Source organism: Ambystoma mexicanum, chromosome 3p, assembly GCF_040938575.1.
Source record: "Ambystoma mexicanum isolate Mex_15411 chromosome 3p, UKY_AmexF1_1, whole genome shotgun sequence".
NCBI classification, from domain to species: Eukaryota; Metazoa; Chordata; class Amphibia; order Caudata; family Ambystomatidae; genus Ambystoma; species Ambystoma mexicanum.
Genome location: NC_090925.1, coordinates 1185285556 through 1185311247, shown reverse-complemented (window position 1 = coordinate 1185311247; position 25692 = coordinate 1185285556). Strand labels below are relative to the sequence as shown.

The window sequence follows — 25692 nt, the reverse complement described above, 5'->3', positions numbered from 1 at the left end:
TCCTGGACTGGCCTTCTCCGACTTCAGTCAAAGAGGTCCAACAGTTTTTGGGTCTGGCGAACTTCTATAGGAGGTTTATCCCCAGTTTTTCTCAAAAAATTCTGCCTATCACTTCTCTCCTAAAGAAGACGACAACATCATTCAGATGGTCGATTGAGGCCGAAGACAGTTTCAAGATCCTCAAGAAAGCCTTCTGCTCAGCTCCCATACTACAACAACCTAACCAACACCGGCCCTTCATTCTGGAGACAGACGCTTCCTCAGCAGCTATAGGAGCTGTTCTGCTTCAAGAAATACGGAATGTTGAACATCCGGTGGCTTACTTCTCCAAGACCTTAACCCCCAGTCAAAGGAATTACTCAGTCATAGAAAGGGAGTTATTAGCTATGAAAGCGGCTTGTTTGGAATGGCGTCACTTCCTCCAGGGAGGTGAATTTCCATTCACTATTCGGACGGACCATAAAAACTTACAAGTCCTAAGACAATTCGAGTGCTACAACACCCGACAGGCACGATGGGCCCACTTCTTCGCACAATTTGATTTTCATATCACATACATCCCAGGCAAACTGAACCTAGTAGCAGACTCACTATCCCGCCGAAGAGACTACCTGCCAGAGACAGAGACACCTTCCGAATTCATGTTCCCCAAGACAAGAACCATCGGAGTAGTTTCAAAATTCCTCAGACAAGTACAGGAGGACTCTGGAGGTTGTTTCGAGTTGGAAAAACACCCCAAAGACTTGTCTTATGAAGTCAGAGACGGTCTTTATATAATCAAGGGACGACTGTACCTACCCACACAATCTTTCCGCAAGATGGCACTGAACTGGTGCCATGACTCCAAACTAGCGGGGCATCGAGGCGGAACCAACACTCTCGAGTAACTTCAACGACACTTTTACTGGCCAAAGATGAGAGAGGATGTGGACCGTTATGTTCAGTCCTGCATCGTTTGTCTTCGGAGTAAGTCTTCACGCCAACGACCTATCGGTCTCCTCGAACCATGTGAAGTGCCCAAGAGTCCTTGGAGCACCATCTCTACTGACTTTATTGTGGACTTACCCCCATCTCAAGGTTGCACATGTATCATGGTAGTGGTGGATTCGTTCACCAAGCTGGCTCACTTTTCTCCATTACCAGGGGTTCCCACAGCGGATAGGATGGCGGGCGTATTTCTCCAGGACATCTTTCGATTGCATGGTCTGCCAAACAAGATAATATCAGACCGCGGTAGCCAGTACACCTCCCGGTTCTGGAAGGCATTATGTGTCAGACTGGGGATTGAGAGAGCACTCACTTCTGGATTTCACCCGCAATCCAACGGACAAACTGAACGTTTGAACGGGACTTTAGAGCAGTACCTACGGTGCTTTATCAATTCCCAACAGGATAACTGGTACACATTACTCCCACTCGCAGAATTCTCCTATAACAATTCTGTGCATTCTGCTATTGGGTGTAGTCCTTTTTTTTGTACTTATGGATACCATCCTCGTTCTATTCTTCCTGTCTCTGATCTTTCTTCTGATTTGCCAGCTGTCGATTCATCCCTCTCTCTTCTCAAGGAAACTCACAAGAAGGCACAGGAGGGCCTTCGATCGGCTCAAGCGCGCTATTGCGTTCAAGCCAATAAATATCGTCGGCCGGTTCCGGGATGGGAGGTAGGAACCAGAGTCATGCTTTCCACTCGATACCTCCCACGTTGGGTCCATCCCTCCAAGCTGTCTCCCAAGTTCTTAGGGCCATATGAGATAATATAAAAGATCAACCCAGTGGCCTTTCGTTTGCGATTACCCACAAATCTAAAGAGGGTCCACCCTGTATTCCATGCCTCCCAACTCAAGTCCTTCCAGGCTGACCCCTGGGCACGTCAGGCTAATCAAAACCCGATTCCTCGGGGTTCCTCACAGACGGAGTTTGAAGTTGCCCAACTCTGTGACTCAAGATACCGTAAGGGTAGATTAGAGTATTTGGTCAAGTGGAAAGGCTATCCCTCCTCGGAAAATTCCTGGGAACCCATCACTCACATTAATGCACCTTCCTTGCTTCGCAAGTACCACTTTTTTCACCCGGGGAAACCGGGGGGTGGGGCCTATCGGAGGGGGCATACTGTCATACCATGTAGTACCTGGCGTTTGTGGAGCCGATGGCGACGCGGACTTTAGTTTCGTTCCGTTCAGCCTCCGCTTAGCCACGCCCCCTTTTCCTGTGTTTTCTCCCTTCTGCCCTGATTCCATTGGTTGTGACGCTCCCCGACTCAGAGTCTTTACCAGCCCCTTCCGGGTCGGGGATGCGTCGCAACGCTTCCGGGTTTTCGTACCTACAGCGTCTTGCTTGCTGTTCCCGTTCGCTTCCCTTTTGTCTGTGCCTCCAGCACTTTCCCCTGAGAAGTAACCCGCGCCTTCCTGGCGCCTTTCCTTCCGTTCTGGTTCCCCACTGAACCGGTCTTTTCTTTTTCTTCTTTCCCGTAATTCTCTTGTACCCACCTTCTCCTTCTCCTTCCAGCCTCTTACCTCCCTTCCTCCCTTCTTCGTTCTACAATTTCCTTTCTTCCCTTTCCTGTTTCCTTGTTTTCTCTTACTCTTCTTTCGGGGTTTCTTCTCCCGCCATTCTCTCCTGTTTTCTGTGTGTCTCTGCCCTTGCCCTACAGTGTACCGGATCCTTGCCTGTTTCTCTGGACTGCCTCTTCTTGCCGTTTTGGATACCTGTCTATTTGCGTACAGTGTACCGGATCCTTTCCTGTTCTCTGGACTGCCTCTTCTTACCGTCTTGGATACCTGACTATTTGTTTACTGTGTACCGGATACTTGCCTACCTTTTTGGACTGCCTTTGCTTACCGTTTGGGAAACCTTGATCTACTGCCTTTCCTTGGAACCTTTCCACGGAGTACCCCAGATCTCCTGTTCTACACACCTTTCCGGAGATTCTCAGTTGTACCACAACCAACGAACATTGTAGAATTCAGGGGGTTTTTGTGCCTCATAGGCTTTTTCCCCCCCTGGGCGATTCCAGAGGGGAGCCCCCTGGTCTTCCTTATTGGAGACACGGTGGCTTCCTTTCGGGGTCGTTCCTATCTCCATAAAAAAAGGAACCTTCAAGGAGAAGAGAAAAGAAGGGTACCTGGAAAGAAGAAGAAGGTGAGGAGTTAGGGGAGGGGGTAACTTCAGAGTCTGATTCCTCTGACAAAGAGATCACCGATTCCGTTGACACATCCCCGCTCCCAGCCTCCCCACGGCTGAGAGGCTGCCTCCGCCCCCGCTGGGGACTTGGGTAAGCTTTTTTTTTTTCCCTCCCTCCTCCCTACCCCACCCCACTTACCTTCTTGCTCCTGCGTCCCTGGTGGGGGACGATGGCAGCCTCCAGCAGTGTGGAGACTCCGTGCCCCACACAGCTGGAGGCTTCCATCGTCCCCTGGCGGAGACGAAGGTACGTTTTTCTTTTTCTCCCCCCTACCGAACCCCACTTACCTTCTGCTTCTTTTTTTTTTTCAGGAGCGGACGCGCTGGGAACACTTGTGTTCCCAACGCGTCCGCTCCCGAAGGCCGCCATAGAAAGTGAAAACGGACTCCCGTTTTCCCTTTACCGGCGGCCATTTTCTTGGTGTTTTTTTTTTTTCTGTCCCGAAACGCCGTGGCTTTTCGGGACAGAAAAAAATGCTTTTAGTGCCCCGGTCATGCATATAATCCGGGCCGGGGTACTAATAGCAATATGACCCTCGCGGCGGGGGCCTTACCGACTCAGGTAATGCCCCGGGGCCCATAGTTACGAAGGCCCAGGGGCATTACCTGAGTCGGTAATGCCCCCGCCGCGAGGGTCATATTGCTTAAATGTAACATTCTTCTGACTGCTTGAGTGGCATGAAGTGTTGCATACCATGTGGCAGCATTTACTTGCTTTTACGAAACCTCATCACAACTTGAGATCAAAGAAAATCAAACTAAGGCAATTTTTCATACTGTTCTTAAGAGGGACATTTTTACATATTGCTCTTCTTTTTCATCAACACGTATATTGCCATTAAGTTAGCTAAAAAAAGTAAACAAAATGACTGCATGTTGAAATTTGGATTCAAAGCATGTGGTATATGATACGGGACTGTTCATTTCCAGACTATAGGTTAGAACACTCACCTGGGAAATGAAGAGCCACAGGTGCTGTGGTTTCATTCCTCTGCAGCAATGGTATCCTCTTATTTTAAAATGTATAATGTTTTCCATTTCCCATTATTAAAGATAATTATTTCCGATAATCATGGCTGCTTGTTGAATATCATTTGTTTTTGAAGGACGGACCAATTCCGACTTGAACTTTGCAGGAAGGAGAGAACCAAAAGAGAGACCTTCTCTGTCTATGACCCCTACTCTGGGACCCCCATCAGCACCAGACTCACCCCCTCGAATATACATTTCAGGAAAGAGTTCTAGACCCTCCACTTCAAGGAATGGTACATTCCTAACACCTAGGACAACACATCCACCACTTCCCACCTAACCCTAGACTGGGTGATCTTCTCCTCACATGGTTGCTTGTAGTTCCATTGCTGCCAAATTGACTGCCCTCTCCATTTCCCACTGTTAGTTCCCTTGTCTCTCTGCATCCCACACCATGTCGTTTACCCTATGATTTGTAAAGTGTGTCTTTGCTTCCTGTAGTTAGGGCTGCATGGAATAAGTACCATAACAATAATGATAATAATACTCGTGAGTGCAAAACAGTTTTTGGGGGTTGATTTTTCTTTGCAATGTGGGAGTTGGAATACTGGATTTTCAATGTGCACATCAAAACTATTATGTAGTGCTGGACACTGCTCCTTTCCATTGATGCCCGCAGTGGCGTTTTCAAGTAGTGCTCTTCTGCCTACCCTGCACAGTCACCAACAAGGGTATGTTATGCTTGCCTTTGAATTCAAAAAGAAAGGAAAGGCTTCACAACAAGATATTATTAATCTACATCTTTAAGACGATCCTAACCACATGCATAGCATTTCATCACCACAAAGAGAAAATAGTTTGCGATAATGTCTCCCAATGTGAAAATGGTCCTTGTAGCATTTACTAAGGAGAGGGATTCCAAAGTTCCACTGTTACGTCAGGCGTAAGTCTGAGCACAGACTTTGGCAAGTCATGGACTGTGGATGGGACTGAGCTCTCAATGGAGGCATACATTGTCTACACTAAATAGACCATGCTACATAAACAGTTCGTATTAATTGCCAAAATGGGTTTGGAATGTGAAATGCCACCCGTGAAAGGCATGAGAAGGAGATCACATTTTCAAATGCCAAGAAAGTTTCAGTGTCTTCAACAACGAAAAAGGTCTTTTCATTCTGAAGGTAGGTTACTGTACCATGTAGTATGCTACTTCTCTGCATCTTCCCTTATTCACTGCCACATACTCTTGTCTATATGTATTCAAATGTATGTTTCTCATACTGTGTATACTGTGCCATTTTGTAAGGAACTGTGTCCATCTCTTACGATTCATTGTAGAAAAGTGGCCTGGGAGCTGCCACACATATCAAGCAGTTGGGTGAAACACTCGAAGATGCCACATTTTTTGACATTCAGAATATCCTTGAGAAAAACCTGAGATGGAACTACTAATGCTTTCTACACCAAGCTTGCATGCCTTCCACCGTGGCAGTCCAGCAACCTCAAATACCAAGGCCAGGGCTCCTCAGACTCCTACACAACCTTGCCCATCATCCCTACAGTACTCTCAGTCCACCCTCTCTTCCACCTGATGCCATTTCTACCTTGCATGAGTGTTGTGCGATCTGAACCTGCTGGCACACATGCGAAACCCTGTGACATCCCCCTCTCATGAGCATACCCCATGGCAGCATCCCGTAGACATCCATTCCACTCGGTCCTAGATATGGGGATGGTGGCAACTCCTGTGGTTTCTCACAAACCCCGAATTGTCAAAATGGTGCCTTTTCCTGGTTACAAGTCCCTCACCCCAAATCTATGCCTAAAGGTAAACATGGCACAGGTGCCCTGTTGGCAGACAACCCATTGATATCCTTTATGTAGAAGACCAGCAGGTTAATGTTAGCAGCTGCAAACACTTTCCAGGGGAGATGGTGCATGTTCCTTCCAATTATTTCGAGCAGTATCAGCAGTAACACAAACAAGTAAAGTTTTATGTGTCCGATAACAAGCCATCACTGCCTCTTAATCTGATTACCAGATTCTGTCATTTGTCGATCCAATAGTCATAGGTGAACACATACACCAGTGCACACATACAATGAATGGGTTCGTGGGATGGAACTACACAAAACATGGTTCCTGCAAGAGACTTCATTGTCAGCCTCCCTCCCCTCCTTAGTCTTGTAAAGCACTGCCTCATCCACAATCATCCATTGCACAGACCTTCAGTCTGTAACACCAGCTGCTGACATTACCGATATGCCAACACCTGTATTCACCCAAATAAAAATTGATTGAAGCTATTGTACATTAATGGCAATGCAATGCAATGTGTTTATTGTTAAATTAAAATAAAATGGCAAAAATCCGTACCACTCGGTGTGTTCTGTCTATACATAGGAGTGATGTGCGTTATAACTGTATACAATAAAAACAGTCCCCTTCACTTGACATTCATATAGAAGAATCAAAATCAATAAACATTAAGAAGTGCACAGCTAACCTATCTTGAAGCCCTTCCCCGCCTCAGTAGATACAGACAATGGGTTATAAACACTGCTCATAGAGGAAGGCTGCCCTGAGGTTCCACCACTGAGGTAGGAGTCGAACATTACCTCAAAAACAACTGTACCGCGAAATATTCTATACCTGCAGTTTCAACACTATCATTACACATTGGTGCAATAACAGCATCAATGATCATAACAAGGAGGCCTCTGGGCAGACCAATGATTGTCCATTCAATTCGTGGGTGACTGAAGTTTGTCCCATCACACCACAGGCAGGTAGGAGCATGCTGCCAAAACAGCAGCATGGCAGTGAATATCTAGAAACGGCTGAAAGCTAAAATACTGTTCCTTAGAAGGGCGCCGTATTCCTTTCAAAAGCAAAAGCAATGTACACAAGTGTGCATATGTTGGAGGTATTGCCAGGGTAAGCATACTATTTGTAAACTCTTTAAATAGTATTAAGTAACTGAGAAGGAAAAAAATGGGAGAGCACATGTGTTCTACAGTAAAGTGTGCATGTTGATCTAATTCGCTATGTAGCCCAGTACATATCTGAACACAAATGTAACATTTATAGCTCCAGACAGTACAGCACTGGAATATTGCTTGCAAGTGAGGGGCCAAACAAAAAAACCTTTGGAAACTAACAGTGTAGAGAACCGACAAGGCGACTATGCATATATTTTTGCTTAGTATTTGCTCCATCAAAGTATACTAATAGTGCTTTGCAGCGTCATTGGACATTGTTAATATGTGCTGTACATGAGAGAACTATATGTGTCATTGCAAGAGTCATTCTTCACTTGCCAAGGCTACAGTGTAGCATCCTCCCAGCCAGTATTGTTTCAGAGAAGCTCTTTCCAACACCTCTCCCTTGACCAAAGTTACTGATTCTTATTGAATTAATCCTAACATAATAGCAGAGAGAAGACATTTTTATATTGGGAAAGCCTGTGAATGGACTCATTGATGCGGGGTAGAGGACATGGATCATTAGAATCCTGCATAAGGATGCACAGAGGAAGTCTGTCAGATGATAGCTCTGTGCGGTGGATAAAGGGCGACTAGCCACTGCCCATTTCCCCTCCCCACATCAAAGGCAGTTCTGAAATAACTGATGGTGGCAGCTTTTCATAATTGTAGCCACTCTCTGAACAATATCAAGGAAGTCTGAGGGTGTGCATAATCATGACTACTTGGAGACGTCTGCTTGATTTTCAATAGGTGTAGATTATTGATAGGAAAGGTCTGAAACCCTTTGACAACCTTGTTGATGACATTGCAGGCTTTGGGGGTGTGGGGATTGAGGGATCCTGAATAAACCCATTTGCCATGTGTCACCAGCACATCACAGACAAGCTTCTCCTTAAAAGGAGGCCGTGCGCATGATACCATCAAAGGTGTCTGTGGGTCCTAGCCAGGCCATGTTTAGAGATTCCTACCAGAAATTTACTTTAACTGGATGTTTTTGTTGCTTCTTAGTAGACAGGTGTCATTTCTTCCAAAGGTCCAAACATTGAAAGACTCAAGCGCAATGGATTTTTCATCAGTAAATAGCTGTGAAGTCCTTGCCTGTCTGAAACCAACCACTTCTTTCACAACCCAGATCATTGGTGATATCCTACGACATCCAAAAAAGCAACCTATTGCTGCACTGAACATTCCTAAAGTAAAGTTGATGTATTTAATTCCCATGTTTATTGTTCCCTATCCCTCTTTGCTCTACTCTCCATCTGGACATATGTAATCTTGTGTGACACACATCATTTACCCCCATGTGAACATTTACTGCTCAACGGGCCATTTCTCATGAATGTATTGTTTCCCTATTGCAGAAAATCACCCAAAAGAAAAGTCCACACTGTACAGTACTGTCCTATATGTATCATTGTTTGCCTGTCAAAGCTCAGCTCAGTCTGACTTATATCCCAGTGTGCATTCACAACCAAGCCCACCAAGCACAGTAGAATTCTCTACTTGTTACTTTATTCTTGTGGATTGAGGATGACAAAGATTTCAGCTGTGACACAGTCCTTTTCATTACTTTTTAGAAGAGGTGAAGCACTGATCCCGCACACAAGTGTACAAGTAAAACATTAACGTGGAAGGGAATGTTAGTATTGAAAACCATGCAACATTTTAATTTCTCATATTTAGTACAATCCCCTCTGGAGAACAGAGTACAGCACTCACTCTTATTGATGCTTATTACCTTCTTCTGTGGATGTGCTACTTCCCCACTGTGATAAACGAGCAGGTCAATTCTCAACCTTAAGGGTCATCACTGGATTTTTCCTTTGGTACCATAGCTTCAGGAAGCTCCCTCTGCTTGGTGTTCATCTCTGGTTTAGCAGTTGTAGTTATGGTACAGTACCAGAAAACTGGACAGTACAGCAGATGCTCAAAGTACTGGAATGCCAAAGTAAGAAAGTAGTCCTTAAAATTGTTCTTTGAAAGTCCTGATGGAACAGGAGGACCAGGTATGAGGGTAGGGAGCCCATGGAAATCTAAAGTCTGGATTTAATTGTTTTATTGAGTGCAGGGTTGAGTTCAGCAATCAAGACAGGGTGCCCAATGATCAGGCTTCAGATCCTGGGTAGGCAGGCATCACCTATCCGAAAGGTGGCCACCCTCATCTCACAGGAAGCAAGAGGAGACATAAAGAGCATGATGCCAAGAGGCATATTCCTGCCAATCAGAATACTGCATTTTACAATATGCACTTCCCCTTGTTGTGTGGTGTCTATAATATTGGCCATAACACAATAAAGGGACTAATGGGGATCAACACCTGTCGTTGCCCCCAGATTACGTTGCCACACAATGAGAACACAGGCTTACAGAATTCATAGTTATTTCACAATTTTTACCCTTGGTGTAGCCTAACTCTAGCTTGCCCTCCAACACATCTAACTAAGCCCTCTTGTTTTTTCTAAACCTAGCCAGCGCTGGTGGATCGCTTATCTAGGGTGAGGGGATAGTCAATGAGAAAAGGTTGCCCTATGTCTAGCTAGTTGTCAGGACATTCACAAGTTTTTCTTTCAAATTCCTCAAGAGCACTTGATTAGTGTGTATGATCTACTTTGCAAATGGAATTTTTCATGCTTTCATGTTTTCCTTTGTATCGCAACATCACACTTTTTTATATAAAAACTAAAAACAAAAACAAAATCGGGGCCTAATTGCCTCCTAATTAAAAGTGACTAGGACAAAGAAGAATACAGTTGTCCTTGGTTGGTATTGCACAGGATAGATCTATATCCAGACTTTCTGGTCCGGTGTAGTGTAGCGATCCACCAGCGCTGGCTAGGTTTAGAAAAACAAGAGGGCTTAGTTAGATGTGTTGGAGGGAAAGCTAGAGTTAGGCTACACCAAGGGTAGAAATTGTGAAATAACTATGAATTGTGTAAACCTGTGTTCTCATTGTGTGACAGCCTATAATATTGGACCTTATGAATACAACGAAACTCTAAACAGAAATAGAGCACAGGTTGATAAGCGTAGACACATGCTTTCTTGAGAATTGCATTGAGTGCCTAAACTGCAAGACTTGAGATATTGCTCTAAGTCGGGGATGGTCAAGCATGTGAATGGCGTTTTCTTTTTGATGTGTTGATGATGGGGAAAAAAGGAAAACATTTTTAGTAGGTGATTTGCTGAGGTGGTGGGAAGAGTAACATGTCAAAGCTCACGCTACCAGTCACATGCGGTCAAAAATGTCCTTGTGATGAAAGCAAGTATGCCTTTTATACCTTGGTTTAAGTTAACCGTTTGATAGGTTATTGGAGGCATGACGTTAAATTCACCAGGTAATCATAACCCCTGTTTTAGTGAAGATAAAAGTCAACAGTGTTTTACTTTTTATAAGATTCTTTTGAACAATTCCCCATCACCTTATTGCTAGTACGCTCTTAAAAATGCACACATTTAAATGGTTATGACTTGTTTTACCATGCGCATATCATATGAAAAGGTCAGTGTCATACCTTAAACAATGAGACATTATTTGGACTGTGGCGGAACCTTTCTGGTTCCTCTACTGGAGGAAGTCCAAATTCGTGCTCCCAGTCTCCACATGCAGACACAATAGTCACGTGCGGATAGGTGTTGATTTTGTTTTCACTCGTAGATCTTAGCCGCATTTTCAGATCCTCTCTTGGGTGAACAATCTGTATCATGGAAATTAAGAGAGGACAACATCAGGGGGATCAGCAAGACGATAAGCTTCTCATTTCGTTGAGCACGAGTGCATCAGGCACGTAATGCTACATTTTCAGAAATCTGGGGTGTGATTGCAGTACATTCGCGGCGGGACCATAAAAATATGACATCAACAAATGTGTCTTTTGCGCGTCACAGAGAGCAACTGATCACAACAAAGAAGAGCCATTGTATGTAATAACAGCTGTGTTTGTTAATGTCATGGTCAACATTACGTTACGTGAAGATGCTGATGCGCAATAAAGACACATTTGCGGTTGGCGAATTGCAATGCACTGCCGCATGCTGCCTCTCTTCGTCGTTTTGGAAACAAACATTTGGAGATTTTAAAATGATACCAATTTAAGAAAAGGATTGCAAGAATTATAAACAAAATCTGGTGGATTATCCGAGCGATTGCCCACATATCAAACTGTGATGAAACAGGGCGTGTCTAGGCTTTTTGAAAAATACATGGCTTAAGTGTTCTCTAAGGAAGTTTTCCATATGATATGATATTTTATTTGTATCGCGCTCATACACAAGTGTTTCAGCGCGTGACGAGGTAAGGGAGGGGACCAAGGGAGAACAAAAAAAACAATCTTACTAGGTCCAGTGACATTGAGAACACGCAAGTGCAGGGGAGGGGGGGAAGGGAAAGTGGAAAGTGCTGAGCAAGGATAAATATACAACAAGTGGTTTTGCAGCCAGCAAGTGGCAAGTGCTAGGTTTAAGGCACAGACAGGGGTTGTCTGATTAGTGCAGAAAAAGGGTGGGACTGTAGAGTTACAGATATAGACCCACGTGCAAGGGTTTCCAAGAGGCAGTGTGGGTGCGTGGCAGGGTGGGCAAGTACCTGGGCCCGAAGTCAGAGAGTAACCAGGTGCAGAATGCCGAAGCTGAACATGTCAGCAGGGGAGAGGAGGAGAGAAGGCAGATGTAAGGAGGAAGGTCTTGCGGTGCTTCTGGAACCAGAGATGGTTCTTCTCAAGTTTCATAGTGGCAGGAGGCTGTTCTAGAGGGAGACCCCAGTCGAAGACAAAGATCTACCCCAAGCTCGTTTCTTTGAGAAACAACTGACCCTGAGGGAGTTGGAGGTGGAGGAGCAAAGAGCTCGAGAGAGAAGGTATAGAGAGAGAGAGAGTTGAAGGCATTTTTAACACAGGCCCCAGAAAGCCTTATGGACAATTCAAAGGGTCTTGTGTTTAATTCTTGCAGCCACTGGGAGCCAATGAGGAGATTTCAGGGCTGGAAAGATACTATCCCAGGGCTTGAGGCCAAGGACAAGTCTTGCAGTCCTGCTCTGGATGAGTTGCAAAAGGCAGAGAGTAGAATCAGGTAGATTTAGAAAGAGGCTGTTGCAGCAGTCCAACCTAGAGAGAACCAGGGCTCCAGAGACAGTGAGCTTCTGGGGGAAGGAGAGGAAAGGCAGAATACCTCTGAGGAGGTGCAGTTGGAAGTTAGACTTTTTAGAGACATCAGAGATGTGGGCAGAAAAGGAAATTGTGGAGTCGAAGATGATCCCGAGGTTCTTAGCCTCGCAGGTGGGGGAAGGAGGAGGGCCAAGGGAGGCTGTCCAGAGAGTGACAGAAAAGGAGGGTGAAGGTGTGCTGATGGGGAGAATCTCTGTCTTGCTGGCATTATACAGAGATCGCTGGTCGCACACTAAGAATAAGATTCCATTGTACATTTAGGAATGGAAATAAACACACATGTTTACATTATTTAATGATACAAATAGGAAACTAGGACTTTATCAGGACATGGAGCTCAGCAGACTAATGGGCAGTGACTCCTTATTGATGCCTTGGCAGCTTGCTTTCATTCTTCTCTATCAGATGCAATGGAGAATGGACATATTTTACTTATTTCCAATAAATGGTTGTCCCCCTACACTATTTGCCCATTATCTCATGTTAGCAAATGCGCTCTATGATCCGAATAGGAAAGTGCTGAACAATGGGTTTCCTGTGCCAAGTACAAAGGCACCCACTTGCTGAAATAAACCAGCCTATGCTGGTATGAACAAGGAAACTGTTCAGCAGCGATCTGATGTTGTCATGCAGGTGGAGGTCCAATGTCCCTCGGAAGACATCATTAAACTGCAAGTCGTCATATGACGTCTGTGACAAGTTCAGTACTCTGACCTTCTTAAGAAGGGATGGGAACCCCTCTGAGCCTGTGGTGACAGGCCTACCAAGGAGGAAACCACAGCCAGTCATACCACAGCACAGAACAGTGACAGTTTACTGGGCCAAATCACTGACTCCTCCCCACGTGCCAACTTGTTTATGGGAAGTACTTTGTTGCATTACCATGTGCCTATGACTGCAAATGCTAGTGAAGCTTTTCCTTTTCTCTGCCGAACAGCCAGTGACCTGGGAGAAGAGTACCAGCGAGTGAGGAAAGCATCAACGGCCCACCCCATGGCATTGATATGCCTTGCCACAGAGGAAAGAACAGTGGGGGGAATAATCCATGGCCCTGCACGCAGACTCAGAGGTTGGCACAAACAGCAACACAAATGGTATCATTACACCGTAGTCGGTAAGGGTTTACCGGTACCGGTATTTTACCGGTACCGGTAAACCCTTACCGCCTTACTACGAGGTCCCTTTGCGGGTTGGAGAATTTAACGCCTGCTTTTTGCAGGCGTTAAAAACCAACCCGCAAAGGGACCAGGGAGCTAATTACAGTACCGCAATTTGAGGTGCCGTAATTAGCACCTTCCCCATTCCCATTATGCCCTATGGGGCAAAAATGGGAATGGGGAAGGGCAATGGGGGAAGGGGGAATTACCGCCCCACCAACCTTGGAATAGGGCGGTAATTCCCCTTTCCACCAAGGCGGTGCCGGTATTTTACTGGCATGGACCAAGGTGCTAATAGCACCTTGGTCCACCGCCGTCCGTGTAATGAGGCCCAAGTATTCCCTGAGCCCTCTGTGACACATCAGATCAGAAGTAGATACTAAAGAAGGACTGCAGATTAATGAATGGGGTCATTGTTTTGGTGAGAGGTGGGAGAAGTGTGCAGAATGGCCAAGTAGAATCTTCTCATATGTGCCTTGGTTTCGATTCGGTCAGGTGAGGAATGACCTATAGAGATAAGGGCTCTGCAGCACGGGGCAGGTTAGTGTGGTCAGTTTCTGGTAGTTACAGGTCTCTGTTTTCCTCAGCTTGTAAGACAACAAATAATGTATTCGAATGTATATATCATGCTTGGCTTCGTAGCATGTTGCCTCTTTTACTTGATCAATTTCTCCTGGTTTTTATTCCTTTTGTAGGTTTTTATTGATGTTATTTTATGAACTGTGTACTTCATATTTATATTCACGGTGAATTGCAATTGCATTTTTCCATGGAATGAAAGTAATTTGTAATGATGTGTTGGTATATGTGTGCTAAAAGCAAACTTGCTGAATAAGCTTTACTGACTGACTGACAACAAGTAAATATGCCTCAGTTTCTGATCACCCAAATTGATACTTGAGCCTGGTTTATCCGACAGTGACACAAGCAGTCGCAGAACCAGAGATGGCAAAACACAGATATGCAGGCTAAACAAATAAACATTACATTTTAACCATCTAGCAGGCACATTTGTTAGGTATACAATACCTTAGAACTCACAATTCATTACAATAAAATGTAGCAATAAAAAAATACATGGTTCCAATGATGAATATAGCCCTGCCTCAAAGTTTCCACATTAAAAATAAGAAATTAAAAAAGGCCTACAGTTAAAATGCCACATGTCAAACAACAGGTAAAAAAAAAGTCCTATATATAAAGTCGAAAAAATTTGTTTGCAAAAAAATGGTAAACATTTCCCATGCCTTGCAATCCATACACTTCAATTCAGAAGGCTCCCAAAAACTGCATCAAGTTAGGGCCTAGAACAGATAAAGTAAACAAAAAAGCGAATTTACATTCTTTAAAGCAATATCATTGTACTTTTTGGCATTAACAATTATAACCTTGTTTCCTTATATGAAGGGCAAAAGAAAATAATGGGCATGCGTGCATCAAGGGAAAATTCACTGCAGTATCAAAAAGCAAATCGGATATGGATTATCTTCCACCCCGCCAATTCAAACCCTATCCTAAAGTATTCCATGGATGTTTCACCAACTAGGTTAACAATTGAACATTGGCAGAAGATAGATTATTTGCTTGGCAGAAAGATGCTTCTTCCATTGCCCGGATAACGGTTTGCTTTATAGTGCTTTTATCACTAAGATTAATGTTGTGCATTTCCACGTGCAGATGCGTATATCCCACCAAATCTAAAATCTATTTTACATGGTTTAAACATAAAATACATGTGCACACATCATTAGAAATGCCATCGTCTCTCAGTCTTGATCCCTTAATCTTCTAGAGCCACACCTGTGATATGTTCATTTAGGTGTCTGCATAGCTGCAATATGCCCCCATTAGGTAGCTCTTCTTGAGCCAACAGGTTAATTCCATAGCTTTTACTTGAAAGAAGAACCTTAAGTTCAAATGATAAAACTCTATCCCTTTCCCCCAGTTTTCCTCCATCCTCCATTAGTGTGCTTCTTGGGGACCACAGGTATCACAGCAGATTTCGGTATATTGGGTGGCAATATCATAGATCTCATAAAAGTAGGGTATCCGGTGGCCAGCTTATGCAATGTTAAAGGCGTACAGGGAGAAAGGACTGCATCATCACCAGAAAGTAGAAGGGGAAGTATTTTGCCTTCCATTATCAGACTTTTACTCTGGTTACTGAGCAAGGGGCTGTCTGATGATTTCTGGTTATTGCAGACATGCAGACCCAGATTTGCTGCCCTTTGTCAGATTCAAAGGGCTCATGGATCTGGATTGGGTCCATGGACTTCCACCTGAAACCAGTAGACCAACAGGCTGTACTGAAGTGGGCCAGGTTTGGAATAAATGGAGATAATGACTCTGACAGTCCCGATGAGATTATGGATTTGAGGTAAAGTCTCTAAGGTTAACACCTACGTATGGGATGTTGCAGTATGTTCATAACAGGCTTCGCAGCTGTTTTGCGGAAGGGCACACAGTGATGTCCTGGATATTGTGGAGGAAAGATGGGAAGGAGAACAATTCAGAGAGATTGGGACGAGAGCGCTTGTCCAATCCACCCAACAAAGCCTAAGAATCATCTGTTGACTTGCCCAACAGTAGTTTCAGGACAGTCTAAGTAGTTTCAGGACAGTCTAGAAAAAATCAAGAGCCTGTATGACTGAGGATCCTATAGAGGAAGTTCAAAATTGGATACCCGGTGCTCTTCCCATTACTGACCTAAGCAAATAATCTGATTGTCCAGTTTCATGGAGCCTTTGATGTTGCACAGGTAACTAGCAAGCACAACTACAGGGTTCAACAAGATGGGCAGCAAATAATCAGCCATTTGTATCATGTCAACTGGCTGAAATCAAGGACCAAGGACCCTTCGTGATGGCGTCCATACTTGCTCCTATAAACACTAGCAGAGGTTTATGTTTAGGAGGTATAGCCGACAATCTCGAGGACGAACAGAAACATACTGTATAGGCCTTGTTACATCAGTTCTTTGATGTTTTCTGTGATTGACCTGGGTGGACACATGGCTTCGTATGATTGACTGAAACACCACGGGTAAAGTAAGCTTAACTCTTGTAGCATCACTCCCAAGAAGCCTGCAGGTTGAATAGATGAAAAATTCCATATGTTACTAGAACTCAGTGTCATCAAGCCCCAACAGAGTCACTGGTCATCACTGTAAAGACTGGAGGGGGGTATATGTACTCCTGCCCTCTATATGGAAGAGTAGACGCACAGAGCACTCCAGCCAAGATTCTCTATATGGTAGAATGGATGAGCAACCAAGGCTTAAGCTCTCAGGAGGTGATGCAGTCTGGTTCTTAAGTACAGTGTAGTCCCCAAGCCCCCCACAAAGGAATGTTCACACACTATGTTATGTGCTAACAGAGTTCTTCAGATATAAATAAGGTTCTAGATATATACATCAATTAATAACACACTTTGTACTCTGGCAAATCTAATATGGCCAATTTCTACAATATCTATGTGGTACCACACTGACTACTTTAAAATGCATCAACTGCTGACAGTTATAATGGCATACAAATCATATAACAATGTGTATCAGCATAGATCGTAGAAAGGAAGGCAAGTTGGGTTAAACAATGGCAGAATGGTACTTTAGCTACTAAGACACAGTGCCTCGATGAAGATCTGCTTCTGCACGATGTTCCCTCATAGCTCGGGAAGAGGTCTCCTAGCCAGGTCCTTCTTCTTCCAGCTGGGCTTCAAGGATAAACAGCTTCAAGTTTCAACTTCAGCTTCTGAACAAATTGGGATGTGAAATATACATCTGTCCCAAATTCACTCTGCTGAGCCAAACTCAGTAAGCCAATCAGACAGAAGGGTATTCATGCAGGCAGGCAGTCAATCAGGCTCACAGTGCATTCAGGCCATTCACTTCCACCCAGAGACCCATAACAAGGAATATAGATTGGTGCAAGCACCCAGCCTTTCAGTACACCACACTGCATTCATGTCAGTTTCAGGCAGGGTTGTCTCATTCTTTGTGTCACACACACCGATACCAGACACCAATAACATAAAATGCATATTGGTCACATACTCTATTCACACAGGTCCCACCCCAAGGGTGTACCCCCAACATACAGTCACAGGGAAGGCTCCAGCCAATCTGGCATGGACATCCCCACAATACCATTTATGGTTCTTCCACCCAACAGCCAAAGGCGAAGGGACAGAGTCAGGGCTTCCCAGGACTTTGGGAAAACAAGGTAACCGGTAATAGAAACCAAGAGGCCACAGGGGCCATCTTGCCTTCTATCAGGAATCCACTGATTCCTGTGGCAGGACCTGGGTTTCTCAAAATGTAGGATGCTCAGAGCACCTGTCCAGTTCAGCAGGGAGCTGCCAACAGCCCATACCCACCTCTGTGGGCCACACACAGGTGCCCAAAAATGTACATTAGGGGTACAGGGTAGTACCCCAACCTATGGGTGCCATAAGGGTATCCCAAGGGTTTCTGTTCACCATGACCAAAAAGAGGAAGAGCTGCACTGCCAGGAGTGGCAACTAGGCTCCTGTGCAGAAAAAAACCCAGAACACACAGGATAGAGGGAGTACAAGACAAGGACTTGGAGGCCCTGTTCCTCCAATGCATTTCCAGCATCACAGTCACCAATTGTTGCCAAGTCCAACCCCAAAGGCAGTTGATGGGCTTGCATGTACCTTCAGAAGCTGAATGAGATACAGGAATAGTCTACACATTTATTGGGCTTGCCATGATGAGTATATCTCCACCTTCAATCTCATGAAGGGATACTGGCAGATCCCACTGGCACCCAAGAATCAAGAAAAAATGACTTTGTAACACCAATTGGCTTTTTTCACTTCACGTTTCCCTTGAGCCTATATCGGCACCCGATACTTTTAAGAGAGTGATGCATGTGGTCCTCCAGCCCCACTAGGCCATCTAACTAGCAAATTTGGATAACAGCAACATTTGGGCAGAACATGTAAAGCAACTGGATTTAGTGTTTCAGAGTGTCTGAAAAGCCAGACTCACAGTCAATCCAACCAAATTCCATCTCACCTTGTCATCGGTTAAGTACCTGGGCGTTCAAGGTGGGAAGGGAAAAATACAGCCTCGGGCAACCAAGATGAAGAGCATCCACATATCCCCATTCCCAACACTTAGAGAGAACTAAAAGCTTTTTCGGGCCTATTACATTATTATGGGAGATTTATACCAAGATTCTCGATTAAAGGATCAAACTTAATCAGGATGCAATGGTCCGAAAGTGCAGGGAAAGCCTTTAACTATTTGAAGTACTCCTTATGTCCGCTTCCCTTCCTAGTACTGAACTATCTTGATGGTTACATTCTGACTCCTTAAAACCAATAATTTAGTGGAAATCACCATAGCATCTGTTTAGCATATCGAGTTTACTGTAGAGGTATCTACTTGAGGGCCACCTCAATAGAAAATAGAATCTAAAATGATCACTATCTTTCTAACTTTACCCAGGAAAGAAAACTTCGAATTTCAAAGCAATCTCCCTACTCCTGGCTCTTCTGTATCAGTTACTAGTATACAATAGCTCTCATACACCGGCATCCCTCAATTCATTCTGTTGATTTATCATTTCTTAAAAGTTCTATCCCTCTTGACAACATAAAGAGAAATTGTTATCTTAAGGTTGGTAAACCTCTTGGACCTGATGGTCTTCCCAGTGCTGTGTTTAATTCCCTTTGTGATATGTCATCACCTCATTAATAACAACTTTACTCTTACTTTTTAGTTCTTAGGTAGAGTTTGAGTTCCTTTTCTGATGGTTCTTTTTGTTCCTTTGCAATAAACCATATTAAGAATGTTTGCATTTTAGGGGTTATCAACCAATCACTCAAATTAATTTGTGTTACAAAATATTTGCTTCAATTCTTTCCATCAGACCAAATGTATTAAAGGTAGCTCTGCCTCTTCCAATACACTACTTTCTTGTAATATTGACCCAGGACAAAAACTCACCTGAACTATTGGTTTTACTCTTCCTTGATACTGAAAAACATGTAATCATGTTTTACTGGGCCATTAGGTCTGAAGCACGTAGGTGAGATGGTTTGGGACTTTATTTCTTCACACTTAACATTCTTTAATCCTCTCTATTCACATGTATTTTTATACTGCCCTTAGAAACTTCACTTCAAAGTATTTAGATGAATAAATATATTCCTGGCAAAGATATTAGAGTCCTCTGCTAAATTCCCTGCTTCTGCTGATGGTACATTAGTATACGTTTCTAATTAGTCTGTGTTTCTGCCAACAAATTTACAATCATCAGTGTGCTTTTATTGATCTTGACAGTAAACTGAATCTTGATAAATCCCAAATCATTTGGCTTACTAATGCTTGTTCTGAATCTAGCAGTGGTAAAATCTGGTGCTCTAGTTAATGTAATATCATTGCATTCCCTTTGCCAAAGATGATGCCATTTAACATAAGGTTTCATCTGTATTCAAAAACATTACTGACTCTAATAGTAAATGGCTTCCTCTTTTCTATCTCGCTGGGGTGTCTTGACTCCAACAAAATGATGTTAGGCCTCGTTATTCTTAACACATTCTCAATTTGCCACTTTCTTCACCTCATTACATTTTAAAATAGACATACCCACCTCACTAAATCACTTTTGAATAGCAAACTCCCAAAAACAAAGGCTGGGATAATATTTCCTGATATACTAAATGATCATAAAGCACTTGCTCTTTGCCAGGTGGTCCAATGTTTACACTATGAAAAGTCCAATTCAAACATACCTATCATTGTAAAACTGAACTTGTCATACTTACAGTATTCCACATGTGTAATTATCAGCAGTTTATGCATGTGTGTATATATGTATGGAGTATATGGGGATTGTAACATGGCCTTATCAAGAGGGGATAGGACACCTCTAAGCCAGTGATCGGAAGCCTACCCATAGAGATCCAGAGCCAGTCCTAAAACTTAACTGGATGGTGGCAGCTGAGAGGGTCCCAATTCCTGCCCACTGTTGTGCCTGTATATCTCTGTGCAGACCAATGATATCAAGCTTACAGCCTAGACTCAAAGAACATAAACTTGCCAATGTTTCTCTGTTGCTTTCACATTGTCAAAAACAGACGAAGAGTAGAAACCTGAATGATTTCCAGACTGCCAAAAAATCCTGCTCCAACACGAGAGAGCACTGCATCAGCAGAATGATACTAGAGCCTACGGTTTACCAAGACCAGGAGTGAGAGTGACCCAGGGAAACCATCACGGGAGTCTGTGTTGCACCCTGGTTGGGAGTGAAAAAGCTGCAAATGAAAGTGACAAACGAGCATGACAAATTTAGGGACCTTTAAGGGCTGCTGAGCAATCACTTCAAGCCTGTGCAACATGACAAAGTCCCGCATTACAAAGGACATAAAGAAAACCATATCCCACCTTCCCACCAAGAACGTACCAGGAGACCTGGAAAAACCCAAGCCCAGAAAATTACCATGGAACTCTTGCCTTCCCGGGCCACTTTCCATGTTACATGGCAAGCCCGAGCAGAGATAGTGGGAGGGAATTACCCCCTGTGTAATACTTTGCACTTTACACACACATACACAGTCACACCACACACACCCTCTGGCCCCCTCAGCCTAAGGAGAAAAAGCAATATGAGATTGGTTAGGGAAAGATTTCAAATGGTAGGAAGAGTGGGTTATCAGGCAGAGGTCAGTAGTGGAGGTGGAGGACGACCAAGAGGCCAGCGTGAGGTATTGGCTACAGTGTGGAATTGGTATTGCAGTGTCAGTGTGCATTTTTGTGCACCAAGTGTTTAGAAAGGGTCTTGTAAGGAGTGACTAAGAAGAAAATGAATACTGAGTTAAAGGAGGGTAACTGAGTAACAAGTGAAGTAGAAAGAAGAGTAGTAGAGTGCAGGGAGGAGTAGTAGTGTGGATCAGTGTGGCAGAGGGAAGAAGAGGGAAAGAGAAGTAACATTAAAGGGTGCAGGAGAGCCCTAATAAGAGGGAAACATTGACAGGACAGGGGATTGGTGAGAGGAGTGAGGAGGAAGGGATGAGAGGAGCGAGTGGAAAAAGGGAGGTGTACGGCACACAGAATATTGTTAAGGCACTCGCCAAATCACATAAGATCACAAACACCTGGATGAATAGGTACAGTTAGGAAGTCCCTGGGGGAGTCTAGATAGCCAGCATTTAGCATTTAGGTCATCACCTATATTACAAGCAAGTTTTTGACAGTAAGGGTCAACATCTGATAGCACTAACCAGGGTTATTGGTGCCTGGGTTAGGGAGGAGGTTTGACAATAGACAAGAGAGCGAGGGAAGGCCATTGGCCCCACAAAACATTTTAAAAAAAACCTTTAACCACCTCTGAAACTGGGAGTGATTCCTGAGCAATCTGTGACATTACCCAAGGGTTTCATGCTCTATCATAATGGAGAACATGTTGATTTATACGACCAATAAGAACTGATACCTAAACAGCAGTGTTTTAAGTTTTCTCCTACACCATTGATGTTCTTGGCACACTTCTAGCAACAAGGAATTTCAGTTAAAAGTGGGGTGAAACAAGAACAATTTTCCACCCAATTTTGCGCAGTTGAATTTAGGAATAGTTACGTGATTTGCGTGAATGACTTGATCTTAACAATGTTGTCTTTAAGTACAGATGGTCCCAATATTGCCAATCGTAAAGTCGGTATTTTGATGTACTCAGAGGATACAGTTTCAATTTCAAAGACAACATGCTTTGACAAAGCCAACAGTTTGGGCTTTTATGTCAGCCTGGGAAATACACTTTCCAGGCGTTGCAGTAGCGGAATTAACTTGTCATTGATGTAACAGGTGCAAAATGGTGCAAGTACTTGAGCATCTAATAGCAGTGCCTGGCAAAGGCCTAATACTTCCAAAACTGTTGCCTTTGGCAGTGCTTGTTTTTAACAAGACTTCAGTGAAGGCCACACATAGTGCTTATAGATAGAGTGGATAAAGCCAGACATGCTTAAGAATTTTTTTATTAAACAAGTAGCACATTTACAACTCTGATGAAGTCATAAGCTGTCAGAAGACTGCTTTGAAAAAAACACTGGCAGGCATTTTGAGTTTAAAGTTTGATGTGAAGACTTGAATAAAGTGAGCGCAAAGAGTTCCCATGAGGAGGTGTTACGGGCAGGTAGGGGCAGGAACTGGGTGGGAATGGCCATAGGGATTAGCATGGACATGAGCAGTCAATGTGTGGGTAAATTACCAAACAGCACCTACAATCTTTGTGACCATCTACATATTTCTCCCTATATGTACTCTAATGCAATAGTACTCCAAACATTGAAACAGAGTACAAAAAAACATTTTGAATGTTTTGCAGAAAAACATAATTACTGGCATCGGTAAGATATACTCATCTCTGCGGAAAATATTGGCAACGTCACATTTAATATATTCATTATGGAAAGACATCATGCCACAATCTCCCAAAAATGCACACACAGCCTTCTTGATATTGCGCCTCACTTTCTCCATTTGCAGACCAAATTAACTTGAGCGCATCCACATCTGTCTCTGGGCAATGTGAGAAAAAAATCTGTCTAGAACTCGGGAATATTTCCTTCAATTTGCCAAATGTCTCCTTCATTGCAAACTGCAGTGACATTCCAGTGACATGCTGTAACGCTCACCTGATTCCCGCAGAGGCGCCGGTCTTGACTGGGTGAATGCCGTATCTTCAAAGGTGATGTGTAACACACGGTTGGCTCTTTGGGCTGGACCTCTGTGCACTGTATGTCTGACTCGAAGAGTAAGATGTCTGCAGATAGAAAATATGGGATTAATGAACTGGGTTATTGGGTGCCTCTCTCCTCTTCCCTTTCTCTTCTCCTGTAGAACCCCAAAGGTTAACACCCTCACCTTAGGTAAGTGAACGCCGAGCTCTCCATCTGCCTCGGGGCAGGGTCCCGTAACCAGTTTCTTCACTGGATAAGGGTGCAGGCCTCTTGACCTCAGAGGACTGCTGTCCGTCGTTAACTGCACGAACGGTAAGTTCTGGGCACTTCAAATGTCTTAAAAGTCTTTTGTAATGATATCTCTTGTTTTGCAGGGTTCCGGCGATGGCGGATGGCGGGCTGATGAGAGTTGAGGATCGAACCCGCGTGAGGAATAGAAGCGCCTGGAAGCACGTAAGTAAGCGCTTGTAGCCTGCTTCACGATGCACACTAACTGTCCCTTTTATCTTGCAGGTACAAGTTCGGAGCTTTAGAGAAGCTGAAGGGTGCTGGAATACCCACTGGATTCGGCGTGGGAAGGAGTAATGGCACGTGAGTAATAAAGTTGCCCAATGTCTTTAAACGCACCTTCTTTTGTCTTTCAGATGCGGGATGCAGCGCCGAAGGCCTCCGGAGCGTGCGAAGAGCTGGTAAGCTTTTGTCTTTCAGATGCCGGAATGCAGTGCGAAGACCTCCGGAGCATGCGAAGAGTAGGTAAGCCTTTGTCTTTCAGATGCCGGAATGCAGCGCGAGGCGTTGGTGACAGCCGATGGACCAGGTAAGAGATGCGCTGCCACTGAAGACCGTAGTGCTAACCTGTTCTTTGTCTTTACAGGTGCTGCTGAAGACTGGATTCCAGGATGGTAAGCCTTTGTTCCCTTAGGCCCAGGATCAGAAGCAGAAGACACGATGAGCGTTCTGCTGCAGAGAATGCAGAATAACACAAAGTAAGATTCATCCATCGGGTGTGGTTTAAATAGCTTCCTGTAGTGCTTAGGTGTCTCCTTCCACAGCCACGCCTAGGTAAGAAAAGAGTTCCTGCTTTCCAGAAGAGTTCCAGTGTTCTGAACCTAGGGAGTGGCTCCTGCCCCACCCAACAGGAAAAGTAGTCCCAAACAGAAGAGGATCAGGGGTTCAACTGGCAGGTAAGTAAGCAGCATGGTCTGCTGCAGGTAAGTCCACCCAAGCATTATGAGCCCGGCGCTTCCAGCGCTGGGACTGGGCATCTTTATGAGCCTGGTGCCACTGGCGCCAGGACAGGGTCCAAAAGGTCCCAATTGGGACTGGCTGGCACTCGGAACCGGGGTTATGGGTCTGCTTCCAAGGGAGTCGGGCAAGTCCTGATCTTTTGGAAGCAGAGATCATGACACATGCCCTAAACTGTTCTCTCCACAATGAAGAATGCTAATCTCTGGATGTTGCAGTGTGACCAAACTGACACAGAATGAGAGCAATTCCACCAGCTTCATGCCACACACTCCATACCATTGCACATGAACATCATGAAATCCATGATTGACAGCTACTCCACAGTGCTCTGCATACACCTTTAACCAATGGATCCATAAGTCCCCCAAAATCCACACCCTTTGCCTCCTGAAAGACATAGACATAGCCGTAGCTCTGCACGCCTCTCGGCAAACTCACCTTCTGACAAACTGTCTCCTTGCATACCACACCCAGGAAATCTTATTGGCTAATCCCATGGGCTGCACAGTCCCATTTCCATGCCTGGCATCCTGAAAAGACCTGGATGTGGCACGTCCTATCTGCGGACTACCGTAGTGTCCACGGACAGATCGTCCAAATGAAGGAGGTGGGGAGAGAAATTAAACACAATGTAAGTTATTGACTCTTTAGTGGTGGCTCTAAAATGAACCTTTTTTGTGTTTTGATTGTTTTGGGGGGCATTTCAGATTTATTTTCCTACAACTACTCACATGCACTCTACATAATTTTCACAAGAAGTTTCTGATTGCATTTTGAATATTATCAAGAAAGATAGCATTGCCACAATCAGTAAAAGTGATGCTATCACTGAACAAACTACGTCCACCATCCAGCAGAAGGTTCTGATTTGGGAAGGATGTCATCCCAACACCATGCAAAAATGAACATATCCCTTTGTTCAAAAGACACCTTACTGCATCTTGTCAAGGACAAAAGACATTGGTGCATCTCCATAGGCCCCTCAGAGGTATGTGTGAAAAGATTACCTTTCCACAAGGAAACAGTTCCCTTAGTGCCTTCAGCATATCATTCAATGCAATCTGCAAAGTTGTTGCACTGATGTACCCCAAACTATGTCCCCCACAATGCACCACAATGATATCTGGACATTGGAAATGAGACATATTTTTCCATTGTGCAAATAAAGTCTCCCAGTTTTGCCCAGCCACACCATACCAAAAAGCCTCCACTCCCTCCAATCCAAGGTTAGCAGAAATGCCACACATTCTGTGTACCTTTTACATGTATCCCATTACT

General features: G+C 44.2%; 1 protein-coding gene across 2 annotated transcripts in view; it reads right to left on the bottom strand.

The window, feature by feature from the left end:
- Positions 1 to 25692, bottom strand: part of LOC138579862 (uncharacterized) — a 513147-nt gene that overhangs the window by 324875 nt on the left and 162580 nt on the right. For both annotated transcript variants that reach the window (XM_069650089.1, XM_069650090.1), the window contains one exon: positions 10655 to 10837. In XM_069650089.1, coding sequence (XP_069506190.1) covers positions 10655 to 10837 — 183 coding nt within the window. The remainder of the gene's footprint in view (positions 1 to 10654; positions 10838 to 25692) is intronic.